Genomic DNA, 22,591 nt, shown 5'->3' on the forward strand with positions numbered 1-22,591 from the left:
GTACAGGAAGTCGGTTGGTGACAGGATAGTTTTTTGTTTGTTTGTTTGTTTAGTCTTTTATGACTTAATTTATGACAGGACAGCGGGAGAATGACAGGAAACAAGTGGAAGAGAGAGATGGGGAAGGATTGGCAAAGGACCCAGGACGGAATCGAAACCGGATTGCCAGCGTACCTGTAGCAGCCCAGTGCCTGCTAGGGCTGTAACGATACACTCAACTCACGATTCGGTTCGTATCACGATTTTTGACCTACGGTTCGATACACCCCACGATTTCTGAAATGTATCTCCACTGAAGTTTGGAAACACTATCACATCAAATCATAAGGTTGTTTTTCTGGAGTAATGGGTAATAAAACTTTGAAAGGGCGTATCACGATACTGCCTCCTTGTATCACGATACAGTATCGTGACTCTGTGTATCACGATTTCTCGGTTCGATACAATATCCTTACAGCCCCAGTGCCTACCGTTAGAACCACGGTAGGGCCAGGTGACATGATTGTTGTGTCAAAAATGGACTGAGGTCAATGGCATTAGCCTAACTCTTACTTTCATAACTCTGGTGAGTGACTGCCTTAAAGTCAAGGGAGGACAACAAATAGTCTCTGCACTTGGAATAATAAAGTACACTTAGAAGACCTTGGAGGGCAAAACACTGATGACACTGTTTTACATTAAAGACTGTAGCCTCTTACTGCAGCTGGGGTCGCCGGCGACCGTATTTACTTGCTGAAAATGCTTAACTACATCATAACAACATTGCTATGACATTACAGAGAGCCATAGTGCTGTGCTAAGGGGATTTATTGAGTGAACCCCTGACATTCTCCATTGGAAATGTCACCATCAAAACCACACACACACACACACACACACACACGCACGCACGCACGCACGCACACACACACAGACACACACACAAAACAAAACTGAGAATGTGGGAGTGAAGTTTGATAGTCACACACACACACACACACACACACACACACACACACACACACACACACACACACGCACACGTACACACACACGCACGCACGTACACACACACACAGACACACACACACACACACACAAAACAAAACTGAGAATGTGGGAGTGAAGTTTGATAGTATCACACACACACACACACACACACACACACACACACACACACACACACACACACACACACACACATTATTCTTTACATCTCTCTCATGTCATGAAAAGCGCTATATAAGACATATTTACTATTATTATTATTATTATTATTATTATTTAGTGATCCCTCTTTGTAGTGTGTCTTTTGTAGGAAGGGGGTTTATGTCTATAATGTATGTGCAATGGAGACCAACTAACAGAGTGTGGCATGGAACGTTAGTAAACCTCCCTCCCGAAGCCTCATACAGTACTGTATCGGTAGCATTGGGCTGTCGGACTGGACCTTCAGCTCAGCGGTATGGTGCTGTGCCTCCCATGCCCGAACTGTTGCATTGACTGGTAGGTGGCGAGTTCGAGACCCGAGTGGCGGAGCTCTTTTCCAAAATGAGATATATCCATTTTATAGAATTGGGAAATTGACATTTTTGTATTGGGCATTCCATTGAATTGCATTAAAAAAATGCATTTTATAGAGGTTTAAAAAGTATGTTCTCAAAACATTTGAAAGGCAAGAATTCACACATAGATGAAAGGACTACTTATCAGTTAATTCCAATATTAAAATGCAAAAAGTCAAAAATGGTGGATATGGCGTTTTGGAAAAGAACTCTTCATATGATCATTTGTTCTGTGCCTATTGTGTGATATGTGACTCAAACCAAATCGATAAAGTAATAAGGCTGAATTGAACTGTACTACCAAGCTGACAGTCTTGGACCCAATGCCCGTCTCAGGGTCCTATAAGATCTATCCATTCCTGACCCCAAATAGCCTATCAAGATAAAAACTGCAGGATGTGGATAACAATAATAGCCTATGGATGACTACATGGGCATGTAAATGTAGCCTAAGCAAAATAGGCGAAGTAAAAGTACACCTTTGTTCTGAGATCAGTAGTAGGCCCATAACAGCTAATGACGGCTCTTCCAGCAGACATTTGAATTCATTGCAACACATACAGACAGGCTGCCTTATCTGCAGAGCCAACTGTTACTCCTCTAATTGAGTCATTTCACAGTGGGCCTACAACAGGAAAACCCTCACTTTTCAATGGGCCACTCCTGAGCATAGGACTCAATCAGAGTTGGGCAAACTGTCAGAAACTCGTAAAAAAAAAGGTGGCTCAGCAGTGGGAAGATAAACTTTGACACCCGCGAGCGCCCCCCCCCCCTTTCCAAACCTGTAGCCACGCCCCTGACACATAAATACACATCACAAACCCATTTTCATGTCAATGCCATCAGTTGCCGCGCCGGAGGTGCGACGAGCGAGGACCCGTCATCGCCGCTTGCGGCTATTTGAAATGTGTGTTTGGTCCATGTGTTGTGATATGCAAAACAGCCTTCAGAGTGCAAGAGTAGCCCCAATGGCAAACAGTTTTATAAGAAATTAAAATGTTTAAGTCACTTTCAATGCCTGCAGGCTATTCCACTGACACGTTCACGGTCCTGTGATTTAAATTGCCTTGTATTTGCAATGTGACCAAAGTGGCTTTGTTTGAGCGTCAGTTTCAGCACATAGATGCCCACTTTCCCCGATCAACAGTTCTGGCTCGCCTGTTTTCCTTCATGGAACCGAACAAGACTACGCGCGTTTCAAAGCCGAGCTCCAAGTTCGTGAGGAAAGTCGTCTGAGATCTTGAAGTCATTCATACCAGAGCGATGTCAGACGGAGGTTAGTTTATCAAACCCAGAAATCCAGAATAAATCAAATGCCTCGTCTTGAGATATATCTTGATTTTGTCAACTCTTCAACACAACAGTAACAGGCGCTGGATCGTCATACCGAGTTTTCATTCAAGAGAAATCAACCACATCATATTTGCTCAGACTTAGTTTATCTGCTGTGACTTACCTTGAGACGGTGAAGCAATTATGCTGTGTTTTCAGGTAGCGCAGCAGAAATTCGTATAAAATCCCAAATGGTATGTTTGTCGTCATCAATAGGGAATACAACGAGTGCTTTTAATCCCGCGTCTGGCACCTCCACAATACCTGAAAGACTTTGTCTGCGCTCCACGGTCATCTAAAGTTCTCATTAAGCTTCAGTGAACGAGTGCGCCAGCGAAAGTAACTCCCACTGCCCGCCCCGCAAATAACAGAAACACTTAGGAACCACGTGCCAACGCCAAGGGCAGGTCAAGAAAGACATGCATAATTGATTTGAAGACATATTTTTTTACGCACATCGCAAATGAGCCTCCATTAACATAACACATAGGAATTGTCATAGGCTATGTAAAGGCAAATACTAACTTCAACTGTCAAGTAGGGTTTGGGAGGGAAAAGATTATTAACTCCAGAAACAAACAGATCCTTATTGCCAAAAGTGAGAATAAACCAAATGTAGGTCTATTATTGATGAGGACCCCAAATGCATTAGGCCTATTGATTGCATAGCGGGCTATTGTTCAACAAACAGCCATGGAATTCTATCCTTGATGGAATGTGTCAGTCCACTGCACACTGGTGACAGCTATTATCGGAGGCATTTAGTGTTTTCCCCCCACAGTCATCTAACTTGGACAGGTAGCCGAGGAGGGAAATCAACAACACAGCCTGACCTCAACATCTGCACAGAGGGAAACGGTTAAGCCACACGTACCTGTGGAATAAAGTCCACCTGTTCTTAATTCTTGTTTTAAGGCTGATTCAAATTCACTCTTTATTTAAGCAGATGCATATGCTCACAGTTGTCTGGTTGCAGATTCTTTGTTGGGGAGGTCTGGTCAGAGACAGAGAGAGGGAGAGGGAGTTGTGAGTGACATGCTTTGATCCGGTTGTGAATGTGTTCACGTGGTTTCCTGTAGGCCCTAAGCCTTAATACAAACCAAATCTTCCATAGTTTCCATGGAAGATGATGGATTTTCCTTTTAAGTTACCATTTAAAAGGACCAGTCGAGTGATAGACATAAGTCTAATAAGAAATCCGATTCTTAACATGTGAAACGTTCCAATTACTGTTATTTTATCAATTCCTCTGTGACACTGTGCTGAGTTGAACTGAAATGAACAGTGCTGCTTCATGGTTTGTTAAACCTTTAAAGATGCATTTTTAGTTGTTTATTTCCAGAATTCATGCTGTCCATTCATAAATGTTACTATTTTCATGAATACTTTCCACCACCATCAAATTGTATTCATTATGACTGGGACAATTGCACTTTTTGCATGGTAAGGGGGATCTTCTGAATTGTTCGCCTTTTTGAATTTCCAGAAATAGACATTTTTAGCTGCTTTCTGTAACTTACGGTACTTTGGTCCTAAATATTAGTTTATTACTTAGTAAGTATTCATGAAAAGATGAAATTTGGCAATAGGCAGCACAATTACAAAGAGCAGCATGGTTGCAATACCTACTCTGGCCAGTGCCACCATCCTACACAGTGCACCTAAGGACTCCATGGGACCATCTCATTATCTAACCTCCCATCCTCACCTTGTGCTTCTGGCCTCATGCCTAGCAGACGCGCCCCAGGTAGCAAAGTTTATGTGGCCCATTGTTGGCCCGATCCTTTTTTCGCGAGTGCTGACAGTTGGCCCAATTCTGGCTTTGTCCGCTGCCCAATAATGGCCCTATTACCGTATGCCAACAGTGTCGGCTCAATGTTGGCTCAGTTACTGCATGAGACTGACAGTTATTTTCAGTGTCGTCCGAGTGTTGGCTCAGTTACTGCATGAAGTGACATTTATTTTCAGTGTTCTATGAAGTGTTGGCTGACTCACGGTAACCAGTGTTCCAGCCGAGCCGACACTCAGCCGACAGTGCCGACATTCAGTCATGATCGGGCCGACTGTGCTTGCTACCTGGCCCACATCTGTGGAGATCACAAGAAAGTTTCCCCACTGTTGGGGGGGCTTTTGGGGGACTTTCCCCCCTTCAACATCCTGGTTGCAAATGAGAAGATCACCTCTGAATTGTGCTTTTGCAAGATATTGGATAAAACTTTTGTCATTAATGACGTCTCGCCTCATAACACAAGACCATAAGCACAAGGCGAGGAGGACCGGATCTTAGATAATGGGATGGACCCTAGAAAACAAGGGATGCAGCCATATTTGACCATGGACATCTTCTGTCCCCCATGTTTTTTTTCCAACGGTAATGAAAGTGTTGCCAGTCTCGTACTACATCACTCTGGATCTGGTATGCAAAGGCATCTGAAACTGAATGACTGAATTCCTTTACCGGTGTACCAAGACATGTAAAATCAAAGAAGAATATAGATATCCTCATATGAAAGTGAAGTGAAGTTAAGTGAAGTGAAAGTCCCACTGGGAAACTCCAACTCCCATTGTCATTGTGACACAGCATTCGGCAGCACTCCGCAGTACACAAGTGTTCACTGCACACTTCACACAACAAAATTGCATGTATGCCTCACCCGCGCAAGGGGGCAGCCCCCAATGGCGCCCAAAAGGGAGCTGTGCAGCGGGACGGTACCATGCTCAGGGAACCTCAGTCATGGAGGAGGATGGGGGAGAGCACTGGTTAATTACTCCCCCCACCAACCTGGCGGGTTGGGAGTCGAACCGGCAACCTTTGGGCTGACACCCTAACTGTTTACCCATGACTGTCCTCATGTAATGGTTCCCCGGAAATGTACTGTATATAGGTTGGCGTCTCAGCTAGGTGTAATATTCAGTGGTCCTTTTCCCTCTACACCAAATGGCTGTTTGTCAGGAGTTAAGGTACAGTCAAAACAGATAGATATTTTACTTTCAGCAGCAAGTGATAAGTCATTACACACTGTACAACAACACATAGATATCATACACAAACACACATCAAGCACTGTTGTTATTATCATGTCTTTAAAAAACAACGGGGGTAAAACCCCTGTTAGAGCTTTTAAAGTCGATCGGTTTCATACTCTGCATGCTGCTCGGAGGCCGCGGGACCGGGAGCGGTGGAGGGAGCGGGAGCGTCCGCGTCCACAGACACAGACACAGAGCTAATCTCCTTCCTGGTGGGCGGCGGGGTGACCTGATGGCGGCTGAACACCCCCGTGGGCAGGCTGGGATTCAGCAGCTGCCCCACCGCATACTTTGTCTCCCCCTGGGGGTAGTAGAACTGGCCCGTGGTGGCGGCGGAAGGGATGAAGATGCCGGTCGCGGTAGCGGTAGCGCTAGCAGCAGTGGCGGCGGCGGCGGCAGCAGCAGCTGTGTCCTTTGGCCAGAGGTGGTTGAAGCTGCAGAGGCGGACCGTGTCCCGTTTTCGGCGTGTGCAGGGGAACAGGGAGCACACTTCCTTGCGGAACTTGGAGCTCATGCTGAAGTAGATGAGGGGGTTGTAGAAGCTGGCGGACTTGGCGAACATGCGGGTGAGGATGCTGGCGGTGGTGGGCACCGGGTAGCCCCAAGCCGACCACATGGACACCACGGCGTACGGCGCCCAGGCCACCGTGAAGGCAGTGCACAGGACGACTGAGACCTGGAACAACAAAGTAGCAGAAGTGTTATTATGTAGTTAGCCTGGTAATCATCAACTTTCAAATCTCTTCAAGACTTGGTCTGACCAAGACCATAACAATTAACGTTTCCCAAATGGCATGGTTGACCTGCCTTCCTAGCTTTGCTACTGGTTGACTGGTGTCCGACAAAGTGGGTAGAGTTCCCGATTTTTCGGGAGATCAGAAATGATATTTACATTGCTCTTGGCCTGACTAGAAGCAACACAGAAGGTGTTGCGTCACTAGGAGGGCGTGGCCTGGCTATTCCGTGGAGGGCGTGGCCGGGCAGTCATGGGTGAGCGGTTAGGGCGTCAGACTTGCATCCCAGAGGTTACCGGTCCGACTCCCGACCCGCCAGGTTGGTGGGGGGAGTAATCAACCAGTGCTCTCCCCCATCCTCCTCCATGACTGAGGTACCCTGAGCATGGTACCGTCCCACCGCACTGCTCCCCATGGGGCGCCACTGAGGGCTGCCCCCTTGCACGGGTGAGGCATAAATGCAATTTCATTGTGTGCAGTGTTCACTTGTGTGCTGTGGAGTGCTGTGTCACAATGACAATGGGAGTTGGAGTTTCCCAATGGGCTTTCACTTTCACTTTCATTATGTAGTAGTAGTAGTGTGCAATTTATGTGATGAGCAAAGGGCGATTGTGACCTATAACAAAAAGTAGCAGAATTAATATTATATAGTATATAGTTTATGTCCTCGATTGTAAGTCGCTGTGGTTAAAAAGTGTCTGCCAAATGCAATGTAATGAGCTAATGTAATGTAATGTAATGTAATGTAATGTAATATATAGTGTGCCATCACTTGTATAATACTATGAAATTTACACCAGCAGTGACATTACAGTTGTCCAGCTGTATTGTGCATAGCTGTAGGCTACCTGTGTGTGTGTGTGTGTGTGTGTGTGTGTGTGTGTGTGTGTGTGTGTGTGTGTGTGTGTGTGTGTGTGTGTGTGTGTGTGTGTGTGTGTGTGTGTGTGTGTGTGTTGTGGTAGTAGTGGTAGTAGTAGTGGTAGTATAGTACCACACACACACACACACACACGCACACGCACACACACACACACACACACACACACACACACACACCTAGGCACAATACAGCAGGACAATGTAATTTCCATGGTGTAACTTTCATAGTATTAAACATGTGACTATACAAATCCTTGCAATACAAAAAAAAATCCTTGCAGATAACGGCTTGGAGACTCACTCTGGTGACGTCCCTTTCCATCTTCCTCTGGCGGTCGGTGAGGTATCCGTCTGCAGACATGGCCGAGCTGCTCCTCAGCATGTTGATGATGGAGATGTAGGAGAAGAGCATGATGAGCACGGGGATGAAGAAGCAGGAGAAGAGCACCGAGATGATGTAGGACTTGTAGATGGTGGAGTAGTTGGCCTTGATCCAGTCGATCTCACAGGTTCCATAGCCGCGGTCTGTGGGGAAAACAATCGAATCGAATCAATCGATCGATCGATCGATCGAACCAATCAATCAATCAATCAATCAAGCAGTCAATCAATCAATCAATCAATCAATCAATCAATCAATCAGTCAATCAATTTAAATCAATAAACCAATCAATCAATCAATCAATCAATCAATCAATCAATCAAATCAAATCAAATTAAATCAATCAACCATTAATCAAAATGTATTTATATACATTGATAGCCAAAATGGATTCATTAGTTATATATCAAATATATATTATATTTCAAATGACTTAAGTTTTAAATGTCAGCTGATTGGCTGGTTGAATGATCACCTGGTTGAATTGGACAGGTAAAACAAGGTGTTGTGGAATATCTGACCCGAATCCCATCACTATCACAATATCACAACTATACAGTTGACACAAATTTGCTTTCAAAAATAGGCCTACACATTCCCACGTTCATGTACTAGGTATGAAGCCAAGAAGACACCAATTGCCCAGGGATCACGTGAGATGCAGTGAATTCTTTTAGCATAAAATACAAAACAGCAAACGACAACAAACTCTTTGTGTAATCTAGAAGTCTATTAAAGTCTTAAAGTCTGACTCTGGAAACTAATACAGTTTATGCTACCACTGCTACTAGCACTAGTACTGAGTCTCAGAGGTGTCAAAAGTAAAAGTAAAAACAAGTTTCACACAGTTTCCTTCCAACACAGGTAATTTATCTGAGTAATCAGTAGACTTGTGTACTTGTTGTTTTTCAGTAACAACACAGTCCATCTGTCTCATTAGGTACAGATTAGGAGTAAATGGTGCAACAGACATGTAATATCATGTGCTAGTGTTGTACTTACACCATGAATTTACTTCTACATACTTTCACTCTTGAGACTGCTACTAGGGCTGGGTAATATGACGATATATATCGTTATCGTGATATAAAAGTGTATATCGTGACCTTTCTCCTATATCGTTTATATCGTGATAGTAATTTTTATCAATTTTATACAATTGAATATCATTTAATTACATTTCATGTTGTCACAATACACACTATAAGTTAATGTAATTGTAAAAATAAGAATAAAAAGATCAATTTTAAAGAAAGGTTGTTTTGCGACATGAAAAAATAAAGAGCAGATAAAGAGAATAACTGAAAACGTATGTAATTGTGTTATATCGTGATATATATCGTTATCGTGATATAAAGTAACCCATATCGTGATATTGTTTTTTTTTCCATATCACCCAGCCCTAACTGCTACTACTACAAAACAGAAACAGTAGCACACCTGTGTAGCTGCCCCAGCCGACGAGAGGGACCATGGCCCAGAAGAAGGCTCCGGCCCAGATGCACAGCAGGGAAATGTTGATGGTACTGGGCCTGATGCAGTACACTGCAAATGGAGAAAAGAAAGAAAGAGTCGGGTCACAGTTTGTACGATTCCAATTCCCTTATTATGGATTTTAATGCAGAACATGTTTTTTTCCAGTAAACAATTAAGGTGGTGGACATTTCACATGCTTTCCTTGATCGAGTGCTCTTAACACTTATGGCTGTATGCATACTAATTTACTTAATTCATTCATTTCATTTGAAATAGGGCATCCAGCATATTCAGCAGTCATACAAAATACTAGATACAGTACTGTATGCTTTTTAAATATTAGTCTTTTTTTCTTTACAGAAGGAGAATTAGTGCCACAAACTGAAGGGTTTTTTTCACACCCCACTGCTTTCCTGGTTTTAATTTGGCATATTTTAAGAGAAACATTGTGTATGCTTCTGCGCTGGGATCTAGCAGGTGAATAGAGCTACTGTACTGTGTGAGCGATTTCACTCATCTGAACAGGCTGTTCAAGCAGAAATTGCTTAAGAAGCTTTCAAGATCGCTTGGCAGTATAGATCTCGGCAAACATTATTGCCTCACTCTCTCTCTCTCTCTCTCTCTCTCTCTCTCTCTCTCTCTCTCTCTCTCTCTCTCTCTCTCTCTCTCTCTCTCTCTCTCACACACACACACACACACACACACACACACACACACACACACACACACACACACACACACACACACACACACACACACACACACACACACACACACACACAGTTCCAAAACAAATGAGGGAAAAACCTTAAAGTGTGGCACTTTGTCATTGGAGTTATGAATGTCAAATTGTGGCATTTTATGGAACAATGGGCTTCTTTTTCGTCTGCTGCCTGCGCGCACTGATCAGTGAAAAGGGCCTCTGTTAACAGCGTGCACATACAAGTCAGAATGAAGGAAAACTCGCCCTCAGTAAGCAAAGATACTGAACACATGATATGTCACCTATTCAAGACGTGGGCCAATTTGGAAAGTAAACCCTCCTATTATAATGGTAGCAAAGATTCTCTATTCTGCATTTAGAACGTCTCTGATGGTAGGCCTATTTATATAATAGGGCCTATAATATAATATAATATAATATAATATAATATAATATAATATAATATAATATAATATAATATGATATAATATAATATAATATAATATATAATGTTTCAGTTGCAAGAATTGTTGTTTTTTTTCCTTAATGACTGTTTGTCCCATGACGTGTAGGCTAAGCATATCCCTATACTACTACCACTGAACAACATGAAGTAAGAATATTTGCAATTGAATTTACACAGCAATCAGCAGTCGGTTTGTTTTTGGAAGGAAACACAAACCCGAATCCCCCCCCCCCACACACACACACACACACATACACACCCCAACCCCAAAATAAACATTCTCAGACATGTATGCATGCGTGGAGGCTTTTAGCCCGACTCTCGACCGGCTCGTGATTTATTACTTGACACTTTAGAAAATGCAGCTGTTATGAAGATTTCAATCAGCCTTTTCCTGCATACACCCATTTCTTACTGTAGGCGTACTGTAATATTACATTACACTACATTACATTATTCTCAGCTGATGCTTTAAAAAAACAAAACAAAGCGACATACAGTTATTTAGGTGCAGGGTATTGGTTGTCACAGACCCTGGAGAAATATGGGGTTAGGTGCCTTGCTCAAGGGCACTTCAGCCATGGATGGAGGTGCTGGTAAGGGTGGGATTTGAACCGGCAAGCTTCTGATCTAAAGGCCAGCACCCTATCTACTGAGCCATGGCTGTATACATAGTACTGCTGAGTATGTATACTGTACTGTAAATGCCATGTGTTGTATGTGAATTTCTAGATGTTCTTTTTTTTTTACCTCTGTTGGGATGACATCCTTTGATGTATCTAGTGACACTGATGACGGTCAGGGTGTTGATGCTCGCGAGCCCAAACAGTAACGTAAAGAAGCCGTCCACCTGAAAGAGAACATAGGTCAGAATCAGCGGCGGAACAAATGCACACAGGGCCCTGGGGCAAACCACTGATAAGGCCCCCCATACAGCCTGCAAGCTCATTATAGGGCCCCAACAATCAATACGACAGGGCCCTGGGCCCAGGAGCAAGTGCCCTGCTCACCCCCCTGTAGCTCCATCCCTGGTCAGAATATAGAATAGCAATGTAACAAGTTCAATCAAACTGAGCAATGTGGGAGGAATAAACTGTTAAATACAATTAGAAAGGCCTGCTGTGACCTAATGGTAGGACACTGGGTGACCCGAGTTCGATTCTGGCCTGGATCGTTTGCCGATCCTCCCCCCATCTCTCTCTCCCACTCACTTCCTCTTGCCTCTCATATTGTCCTATCAAAAAAGGCAAAAATGTTCTCAAAAAATACTGTATATATAAAAAATATATACAATTAGAAAAATACACAAAACTAGGGATGTGACTAAAGGGAAGACAAAGAAGACTCTGAGTTCTACATACTATATACCAGTGGTTCTCAACCTTTTTTTTCTAAATGCACCCCCTTACCTGTGCCCAAGACAAGCCGCGCACCCCCAACCACAACTTCTTCATGTTTATATGCACTAAAGAGTGATTTAAGTGACTATTTACAATGATTCTTGCTTGAGACATTTATACATAGCTTACATTCTTTAAATGGGGACCAAATTGTGTTTTAATTTGATTTTGATTTGGCCTGATTCTAATGTTTGCAAACAGAATTTTGGTTGCAACCACAACACAAACAAAATTCTGCGCACCCCCACACCCCTGATTCTGTGGAATCTCAGGCGAACCCCCAGAGGGTGCCTGCACCCCAGCTTAAGAACCACTACTATATACAACGGGAAGAAAATCACAAAAAGACTGTTTCAATGTACGATGTAATGGGGACCCATTCTGGTGACCCCCCTCTTCCTGGGACAACTGACCACTGAACTGGTGCTAGATATTGTCCACAAGTATTTCACCTTTACCATCTGGGCAACCTGTTACAATGTTCCCTATCACAGATGGGTGGGTCCAATCTGTTATTTTTCAATATTTTCTTTTTGTTTAGGGTTTTTGTGCCTTTATTGTTTGATAGGGCAGAGGAGAACAGACATGAAATGAGTGGGAGAGAGAATTGGGGCAGGATCGGGTAATGACCCGGGTCGGGAATTGAACCTGGGTCGCCCGCATAGCAGTCCAGTGCCCAGCCATTAGAGCCACGGCCGGGCCGATCCAATGTGTTATTAACATGTCATGACCAATGCACATTCTAAAGCAACATGTTATTGTTCTACTTTAGAAATGATGAATGCTACAGTATAGTAATGCAGACTTGACTCCTCAATATCAGCATAAGAAAGGGGAAATAACACAAGCCCAATGCAGTGCCATAAGACCAGGATATAGTGTGAAGTCTGCACATTATATAAAGGGGAGAAGTGTAAAAATGACGAAAATACTTCAGCGTATTGATAACAGATGAACAATGTACATTCACATGATGTGTGCAGCAGGTGGGGGCGATGCACAACACTGCAGATAAATCAATTTTAGTGCCTCGTGTGGGTATATTGATGTAATATTGCAGTGGTAGGCCTATGCAACATACAGCATCTCCATGTGAATATTTGTCTAGCTTTAGTTCCCTGTAAGAACCACACACACCAAACATGCACTCCCCCTATAGTATTTTAGTTCCCTGTAAGAACCACACACACCAAACATGAAGCTGCATTGGGTCAAAGTGGTCCTCAGTATGAAAAAGTTTGAGAAATGCTGCCCTAAAGGAATGCTAAATGAGGTTGTCCCCATGGCAGTATAGTACACGCAACTATCATCTATACAATAGGATTTTCAATCTGCTCAGCATACATATACAAAAATGAAAGGTTCCCCAAAAAACCTTGAGTTTGCCAATGTGCGGGAACCCTTAAGGTCTCAGAGGAACCTAAAAGTTATTTAAGGAACATTTATGTGACAAATGGGTTCTTGGGCGAACGGCAAGGTTTCACTCAAAGTTCCCCTGACAATTGAAGAACCCAAAGGTTCTTCGGTGAACCCTCAGGTTGCCACTGTGGGGAGACCCCTTAAAGTTCTCTGAGCTACTGGGGACCTTTACGTTCCCGTATGAACCCAACTTGAAGGATTTCTGAGGGATTTTCAATTTTTTTACAGTGTAGACCTACAGCACGTGAGACTACTACAGCTGCTGTTCTTCACATTCTCAGTGCTCCATTCCATCCTGTCCTGTCAGAAACTGCAGCGGAGATGGACAGGGCCGGATTAAGATGGTACAGGGCCCCCAGGCTAATAGTTCATTGGAGCCCCCCTCAGAGGGCCAATTTTGCAACAAAATTGCATAGGCAGCATCATAATTCCAAGATAGGAATGAAGAATAACATATTTACAGACAGGTTTTTTTTTCAATGCATCTTGTCACAATTCTGCAATTATTGATCCCTCTCTTTGGCCAACCGGAGGTCCCGTGACCCGTCCCCTGCCAGGTGGGGGCCCCTAGGCTGTAACCATATCTAGCCTGTGCATTAATCCGGCCCTGGAGACGGAGACGGGGGCAAATTCCAGCGCGGCCTTAACTGCCTCAACCATCAACACCCACCTCCCTCCCCTCCCTCCCCAGCCGATAGCCTCCACCTCCCTCCACCCCACTCCCCACCCCAAGCCTCCAACGTGTACCGATTCATGTCCCGTCATGCTGATGCAGTAATCTGCCAATGCTTCTCGCATGCCTGCCTGCTTCGCTTCTGCCTTCCTTTTAACTCATTGATTTGAGTTTTGCATACTTGTACTTTCTCTCTCTCTCTCTCTCTCTCTCTCTCTCTCTCTCTCTCTCTCTCTCTCTCTCTCTCTCTCTCCCTCCCTCTCTCTCTCTCCCTCTTCCTCTCACTCGTTTTCTCTCTGCTTTCCTCCTCTGAATCATTTTTGTTTGACACAAACCCACAACAACACAGCCCTTAAATCTCGGTAATGTCGTCACTCAGTCAGTCACCCATGCCCTTCATCCCACACATGCACCAACACTTGCGTGCCTCATGCGTGTCCCTCTCCGAGAGCTGTATCCTACCGTACCATCTCTGTCCTCCCATTCTCTTTCATTACTCCTGCTGCTCTCTCTAATCCATTTCATATATAATGCCCATTCCAATCTCTCTGATATGAGGTGTTCCTCTGTGTGTGTGTGTGTGTGTGCGTGTGTGTGCTTGTGTGTGTGTGTGTGTGTGTGTGTGTGTGTGTGTGTGTGTGTGTGTGTGTGTGTCGTGTATAGGTCAGCTGCGTGTACAAGTCTCCGTATCTCTGCTCCATTCCCTGACTCCCCTCTGTCTGTGTCTCTACAGAGACGGGTTGCCATGACGGGTTGCCATGACTGAGAGGTGAGCTCATTCCACGCACCCTGTCAGGAACAAATATGTGCTCACGTCGGCTCGCTGTCCCATTGAAGTGATTTTCAAGAGCTACTGTACACTACGCCAGTGTTTCCCAACCTTTTTTGTCTCGCGTACCCCCTAAGGCTCTTAGTTGTGCCATGAGTACCTCCCAATTCATGTTCTATATCGCTTTCTAGGTCCTGATGTGACTGTTCCATACATTTGTTATAATAATAACCCTTTTCCAAGTACCCCCTGCAGTGTGCTCGCGTACCCCTAGTGGTACACGTACCCCTGGTTGGGAAACACTGCACTAGGCTACCGCTTTAGATTCATGACTGAGAGGACTAGTTGTAGAACATTTGTTCCACAACACCCAACTGTGCTGCCTTCCTCTCCCAGATCATCTGGTAAACAGTAAACTGTGAGATGTATGATGAAATCCAAGGCACTCTTCGTCTTCATTAAAAAGCTTTTAATTAAATGTAGCTAGTTCATATTTGAACATTAAAATTTGCCAACATGTTTCGGCCAAACATTGGCCTTCATCAGGGCTTTAAAAGAGTTCAAACGTCCCCCCACTTCCTAAACAGTAAACTGTATTACATTACATTACATTGCATTGCATAACCAAAGCGACTTACTGTACAAGGACATAACATCACTGGCAGATACAAAGTGCACAGGAAATATACAGAACAACAAGTGCAGATGCTAAGAGGAGTTCAATTTTTTTTTAAATTCAAGTACATTAGCACAGGGTTAAGTAGAGTACACACACACACACACACACACACACACACACACACACACACACACACACACACACACACACACACACACACACACACACACACACACACACACACACACACACACACACACACACACACACACACACACACACACACACACACACACACACACACACACACACACACATCTGGCTCGGGACAGGGGCAGCTCAAGCGTTAGTGTACTATATGGTCTGTACTCTGTGTGTAGAATTCCTTCCTAATTCCATACAAATACAACCAAAATGACATGCCCCACCCTCTTCTATATATCTTACTACATTCTGTTATTTCAGGGTTTTATTTTGGGCATGTACAGTGATACGTAAAATGACAGCTATTAGACTGTATAGTTTTTTTTGCATGAATTGTGTGCTCTGCCTGCACCAGAGGTTCATTTTTTGTTCATTCTTAATGACGGAGAGATTGTGAAGGCCCAAAGCTCCATGATTCAAATACTTCAGGAGTTGTCCCGCCTTTAATTTGCATTTTCACAAATTTGAACAGACCCTTACTACGGTATTTCAGTGATTCAGTAAGTATTTTTAGTTTCTAAAGCTGCAGACGTAGCTATGCTATCAGAGTACGAGATCTAAACAATGCCAATTCCTCCGTGACACTAATTGTAGTTGTGGCAATTAGCCACAGACGATGTAATGCCACATTGACCTTACATTACACATGCTGTAGCAGACCCATTGGAAAACTCACTTAAGACAGTATAAACAAGCTGCACATGTGTAGACTAGGAATGCAGAATCAAGGTTTATAAACACAGTTTGTGCAGCCAGAAACTCGTTCATCAGTGAAATTATTTATGCTATGATGGAAGTACACTTTAAAAAGAGGTTTTCAAGCCTCTTACTGTCAGTTGATGGAGAAAGGCCTACATTTTGTAGTCATGCATTTGTGTGAGTTCTCTAAGTTTAGGATCCCGAGGAGGAGTCGTGTGAATATGCTTTAGAGGACTCTTGTTAATATGCTATAGAGGAGTCGTGTTAGTATGCTACAGCATGAATAGATGTGTGAAAATGGTGTCTATATGTATAGCAAATGAGATAAGATCTAACCTAATGGAACTGAACAGTCTGATGTGAAAACAAATATCCCTATGGAACAATAAAGCATCTAATCTAATCTACAGAGGAGTCGTGTAAATGTGCTATAGATGCTCTTGGATTGTAGCGGTCAGAGCCCCAGTTTACCACCCCAGAAGGTCCGGGTTCGAGTCCCGGCAGGGCAACCCTACTCCCCTTCGCTACAAATGGTGGATCATGAGGGATTTGGGATGTCAGGGTTAAGGTGGAGTTCATCTGATCTCATGCTGCATAGCACTGCACTGCACTGCACCGCTTCCCATAGACATCAAGCAAAGTAAACAGCACCCGCCTCCACTCGCTTTGTACCGCATGCACTACTACCTCCTGCTGGTAACATCTTATTGTCCTCGGGGCCGCCGGCTCCTACCCACATGGAAGCAATTGATGGTCACAGCCATCCAGTCAGTGGTGTATTAGAGGGGACCAGCAAAGTGCACATGCAGTATTAGCAAATTGCTCGGGGCAACTACGAGTCTCAGTGCAACAATTATCTTGGCAGGAAATTGCATACAAAGGCATGGCATGTCTGATCTTCCATTCCCTAAATAACTTGTGTTATTAAGAACGTTGTTGCTGTCGATTGTAGAAAATGTTCTTTGCTGGTTGCCCACACATTTTCCCCCACAAAATGTAGGACTCAATAAAACAATGTGAGTAATAGATCTAAAATTTGTATTTAAAGAACAACAGCAACAACAAAATCAATGTCTTCCAAATTAAAGGCCTAGTTGTGCAGTAATTTTCTCCAATTAGTCTTTTGCACAAAATTATGTCTGAAACCTTCAAACAAGATAATGTCTGACACCATTATTTCAGCACATTCACAGCAGGTATCAGTCGAATCTGGTGAGATTAACACATATAGATGACCCTTCCCTCTGTCTCAAACCGCTAGTCATATACTGTATCTTGGCTTTAAAACAGAACTTTTCTGATGTTGCAGTTGGAAATCCCAAATGAAGTAGTCCGTACCTGGCAGGTCCAAATCCATTTTATGATGAAGCCATCGTCCTGAAAGATATTGAAAATCTCTACAAGGCCCCTGGAGTATCCGAAGACGGAGATGCAGGCATCGGATATGGCCAGGTTTAAGGTGAGGAAGTCTGTGGGTTGCAGGGAGGTTTTCTGCCTGTATAAAACAAATATAACCAAGCTATTCCCCAACCAAGCCAGCCAACCTACACAACAAAACACAGAAGAAGAATAGGTTAGAATTCACACATTACTGTGTAATACTTTGCACTTTCTTTGTATGATTATAGCCCTGCCTTTCAGTTGAATTATACACATAATTGTACAATTAGTCCAATGATATTACAAGGTCTTGAGGTCTTGGAAAAGTCTTGAGGATTCACTAATTCCTTGGATGAAAGTGACGTTTAGACTATGTTATCTCTCTACTCCATGAATTATTATTTTTACAGTGTAAAAAATGTTTCAAATCTTGTGTTAAAATGAGTTAAATAATAGATTTCCAATTGTTTTATTTATTTATTTTTTTTATTAAGTTTTTAGCTAATGGTTGCCATATGGCAATCTTGTGTAAAATCAGGTTTTTCCTTAAAAAGAGAATTTTCCCTTCATAAATCTTCCATATATTACTTTCCAAATGTTAAAACTCATTAAATGACATAAATAAAAATATATATTTTTAGAATTAGGGAAAATATTTTTGGTAAAATAGCAAAATATGGTCTACAAGACGGCCAATATGTACACACATTTACATAAAAGCTTCCGAAAAGGTTGTTTATACTTATTTGCAAACATTTACATTCACATTTACATTTTACATTTACATTCACATTAAGCATGTCTAAAATTACAAATATAAGTACAAATGATTAATTTGGCACAAAAATTATAAGAAATATCTGTAAAAAATAGCCTCATACTAATCTAATTCTAAGTCATTCCAATGGGGTTGATTGGGGTGAATGACCAACAATGTTGTTCCATAACTGCATGAAGTTGCCCTATGGCAACCATAACATTTTACCATTTTACAAAAAACCTTTGCATCTAAAGTTGTTTTAATGATGGAAAATAACTGTTGACATATTCCAGATAATGTTTGTATTTTTTTATAACAATATTTTGGGATGAAATGTTAGTAATACCTTGGTTTATGGAGGCCTTGAGCGATGACCTCCACACACCAAAAGTAGGTGATGAAAAAGGGCTTCCTGTGTTTATTTCTTAATGATGTGAACCGAAACGTTTTTTTGGTTTCAAAGTAAAAGGCTGTCTTATCACAAATAAGTATAAATAAACAGGTTATAGTGCACCCTCTATTAGAAAAACTGGAAAAAGTTTACGGTCGCCATATGGCAACCCCATGCAGTAGAGGGTTAAGAGTATAATGAATGCAAAGTTGCAAAAAGGCAAAAAATGAAGATTGCTTCACCTTCAGCTGGTATACATCATCTTAAGAGAGAATTTGTGACTTATCAATGGAATTATCTATGATCGATCTGTCATAGCCTTAACCCCTTAGCGCAGAGCCCATGTTATAACCCTACTGTCACCAACATTTTAATGGCTATGTCTTAATCTGTTATTTTACAGCTCTCAGTACTGTCATAGCAATGTTGTTATGATGTAGTTGAGTATTTTCAGCAAATAGTGAATAGGCCAGACGGCGACCCCATCTGCAGTAAGAGGCTACGATCACTTACACTTGGTTTCAATCTGAGGCCACACTAGCAGTGCAGTGTCCCTGCAATGCCCCTGCTTCAGTACTAAAGGCATTTGCTATTTCTGCACATCCAAGTGCCTCTTAGCCCAGTAAACTAGACGGACCCGCGTAGTGGCAGACAATACTTTTGCCTGGGAAGTTGGTCTAGTACTGAACCATAGATAACCCAAAATTACAATTATTACAAAAAATCACAATGCTCTCTCTGTGTAAGATTTCTTTTTTTCACAGTTTGAATCTGAAAGCCATTGGGGAGACTGTGATGGTCGTGTCCACGGCTGTGGTACAGGCTTATAACCTGCAGGTTAACAGTTTGAACGGTTCAATCGCCAACCATTGCAAAGGAAGCCGGCACGGGGGGGTGCGGGGTGGGTGTCAAAGGGGTCAGTTGTCCCTGGCCCAGTGTGAGAGGGGCCCAACATTAGGTTTTCATTACATTCTATGTATTGGAAGGGGTGCCTTTTCAGATGAATTTGTCCTGGGCCCGTCCAAAGCTGTTGGTTGGTTCCGTAGGTTCCGTAGCTAATGGTGCTGGGCCAGACTATACTTTTCAGGCTAGTAGCCCAGGGGCATTTGCTGTGCCCAGATATGAATTTTACACAAAAAAACCAACAACCTTGCTACCTTGGAATTTAGCTCAAGTTTAGCACGCTGAGTAATCTACAGAATAAGCACAAAATAGCGCACATGCACTACTTGCAATAATATATATAATTTACGAGCTTTTTAAAATAAACAACTGTGAAAACTATGTGCTTGCACGTTTCGCACGATCGCATTATCTCTTAGTGCTCTACTCTGCCCCTGTATAGCATTAGGTCAGCTGACGACCCTGTAGTAGCTTCCTCTCCCAGGTGACCTCATGTTCACCTCCAATAATGCACACTGTAAGTAAGAACTGTATGCCAGCCACTGCCCCTGCACTTTTCATCCCTGCCTTCATCCACCATGAAAACTGCACCATCAATGACATTAAATTTGCTTACAAACATGCTGCCCCTATTCTGTACACACACGCACACACATACACATACACAGACACACACAGACACACAGACACACAGACACACAGACACACACACGCACACACACACACACACACACACACACACACACACACACACACACACACACACACACACACACACACACACTCGTGCACACACACACACACTCGTGCACACACACACACACACACACACACACACACACACAGTGAAAAAAATAATCACAAATCAATGTACCTATGACCAGAAGATACAGTCCAATCACAAGCTTGGCTTGCTCCGGCAGTGGAGAGTCCGTGGTGAGGGTGGTGAGGTTGTTGTTCCTCCAGGGAATATTCACAATCTTCACCGGGATCTCAACCGGAATCTCCACCGACAGGCTAAAGTCCGTTTCATTGTGGGTAATGAATGGAGAATCCATCGCTACCCCCCAAAAAAGGATGTTCAATTAATCCCAACCAGTTCCTGTTCAGATGCGATGGTGGTGGGCCATACCTGTGCCAATATATACAAGATAATTCAGCACCTCTTCTTCGAAAGACACGAGCGAGCAGAGCAAAGTGTGAGAGTCGGCAAAGCAAAAGCCTTACAACCATCAACGTGAGCAACGCTAGCTAATCCACTTTGGGTCTTACTGGGGTGACAGATGGGGTCGTTGGGATAGACAGGGGAAAGCTGCAGTCAGCATGGAAGCCACCTGCAGGAGACTCAAACTCTGATCACTCTGATCACTGTGATCAAAGACTAAGGGTCGGAAACGTGCCATTAAACGTTTAGAAGCATCCATTGATAAGTGCTGCGGACCTTTAAACTTTTTTTTTCGGTTTTCATCTGTTTAGTTCAGCACATTCATGCATAATGTACAGCACTGCATGTTATCTGCCTTTTTGGATTTAACTTGTAGGAGATGTCACAATGAAATCGCAAAACAAAATTAAGATATTGGTTTTAATTTTGTCACATTTATCTTTGAAAGTGAAAGTGAAAGCCCAACTGGAAAACTCCAACGTGCACAGATAGGGACGAGGTGGTGCTAAAGCACCTGCCCCTTTGCCCTACTTGACAAAAATGCCCTTTTTGAACTTTCTTTTTTGTCACACTGTGGTCCTTGTTGACATGTTCGTCTAGGCTACAAATGTGTGATGATTAAAAGCATGTGACAATAATGCCCCATGTGACAATTATTCAATAGCCTCTGTAGCCTAGTAAGGCAGCCAGAAGTTCCACATGCCCCCCTCGAGCACCTGCCCCCCAAAATGTCTGTGCACGCCACTGGCAATCAGAGATGTCAACCCGGACCTCTGGCCAGTTCTACATGCACATGATGTTCAGAAACGTACATACACCGCGTTCCAAATTATTATGATAGAAAAAAAGAGGTATCGCACACCAATAAAGTCTTTCTTGAGGTGCTGGCTTCCTGAGCATACAAATGTTAAAGAAAATGAAAAGAATGCTGCACACTCTGCTCCATGTTTTATTGGTGAAGTGATGTTTCGGCCGTCTGGCCTTCTTCACTTCACCAATAAAACATGGAGCAGAGTGTGCGGCATCCAAATTATTATGATATCACCTTTCACTGATTCCCCCCAAATCAATCAAAACAAGGGGTTGGACAAAATAACTGAAACACCTGTCATTGTAGTGTTGGACGTTTCATGGCTCAAGTGGACCATCCTGTTCGCCAATCTGCATTAATTGCACATTGCACCAGTATGGTGAAGTGTGAGTACTTCCGTGTGCCCATCACGGAAAACAATTCCGTGTCCAGGAGCACGGAATTTTGGCAAAATCTGTGCTCCTGGACACGGATTTCGTGTCCTTAACATACGTGTCCAGGGGCACGGAATTTTTGGGGATCAGGCTGGGTAAGAGCAGGGTAAGAGCACAGTTGCAATGTAAATCGTACACTGCTCTTGTGATGTTTGTTTGGCACCTCCGAAGGCAACTACAGCTACAACTGAAGAGTTCAGATGCAAAACCCCCTAACTCCATTTCTGAAGACCTGCACTTCTATATTTTTAAAGAACCCCGTTGTTGGTTTGGTTTACATTTATGTACTTGATAATACATATAAATAGTTATATTACTTATAAAATAAAAAATAAGCAATTCTGATAGCTTTGTATTAAATAAAAATGAATTAAGATTATTTTCTGAAAAGACACTTAGGGGGTTTTGCGTCTGAACTCTT

At 43.0% G+C, this 22,591-nt stretch overlaps 2 protein-coding genes across 4 annotated transcripts in view; both read right to left on the reverse strand.

The window, feature by feature from the left end:
- The window catches only part of vit (vitrin), a 45,229-nt gene extending 42,030 nt beyond the window's left edge, over positions 1-3,199 (reverse strand). For all 3 annotated transcript variants that reach the window (XM_063192321.1, XM_063192320.1, XM_063192319.1), the window contains exon 1: positions 3,001-3,199. The gene's annotated coding sequence lies outside the window, so the exon portion shown is untranslated. The remainder of the gene's footprint in view (positions 1-3,000) is intronic.
- A 2,647-nt stretch (positions 3,200-5,846) lies between these two features.
- On the reverse strand, positions 5,847-20,818 carry LOC134441089 (opsin-5-like). The gene is made up of 6 exons (XM_063191280.1): positions 20,635-20,818; positions 17,665-17,870; positions 11,294-11,393; positions 9,339-9,443; positions 7,818-8,041; positions 5,847-6,579 (listed from the first exon to the last, which is right to left on the reverse strand). Exons 1-6 carry the CDS (start codon positions 20,816-20,818, stop codon positions 5,998-6,000), a joined length of 1,401 nt encoding a protein of 466 aa, XP_063047350.1. The 3' UTR covers positions 5,847-5,997.
- Positions 20,819-22,591: the final 1,773 nt, after the last annotated feature.

This window comes from Engraulis encrasicolus, chromosome 24 (genome assembly GCF_034702125.1).
Source record: "Engraulis encrasicolus isolate BLACKSEA-1 chromosome 24, IST_EnEncr_1.0, whole genome shotgun sequence".
NCBI lineage: Eukaryota > Metazoa > Chordata > Actinopteri > Clupeiformes > Engraulidae > Engraulis > Engraulis encrasicolus.

Excerpts from the sequence above, each read along its gene's own strand:
- LOC134441089 (XM_063191280.1), bottom strand. The coding sequence starts at position 20,818 with ATGGATTCTCCATTCATTACCCACAATGAAACGGACTTTAGCCTGTCG. Across the intron at positions 17,871-20,634 it reads ACTGTATCTTCTGGTCATAG|GTTGGCTGGCTTGGTTGGGG; the intron begins GTACATTGATTT and ends TTTGTTGTGTAG. Across the intron at positions 9,444-11,293 it reads AGGATGTCATCCCAACAGAG|TGTACTGCATCAGGCCCAGT; the intron begins GTAAAAAAAAAA and ends CTCCATTTGCAG.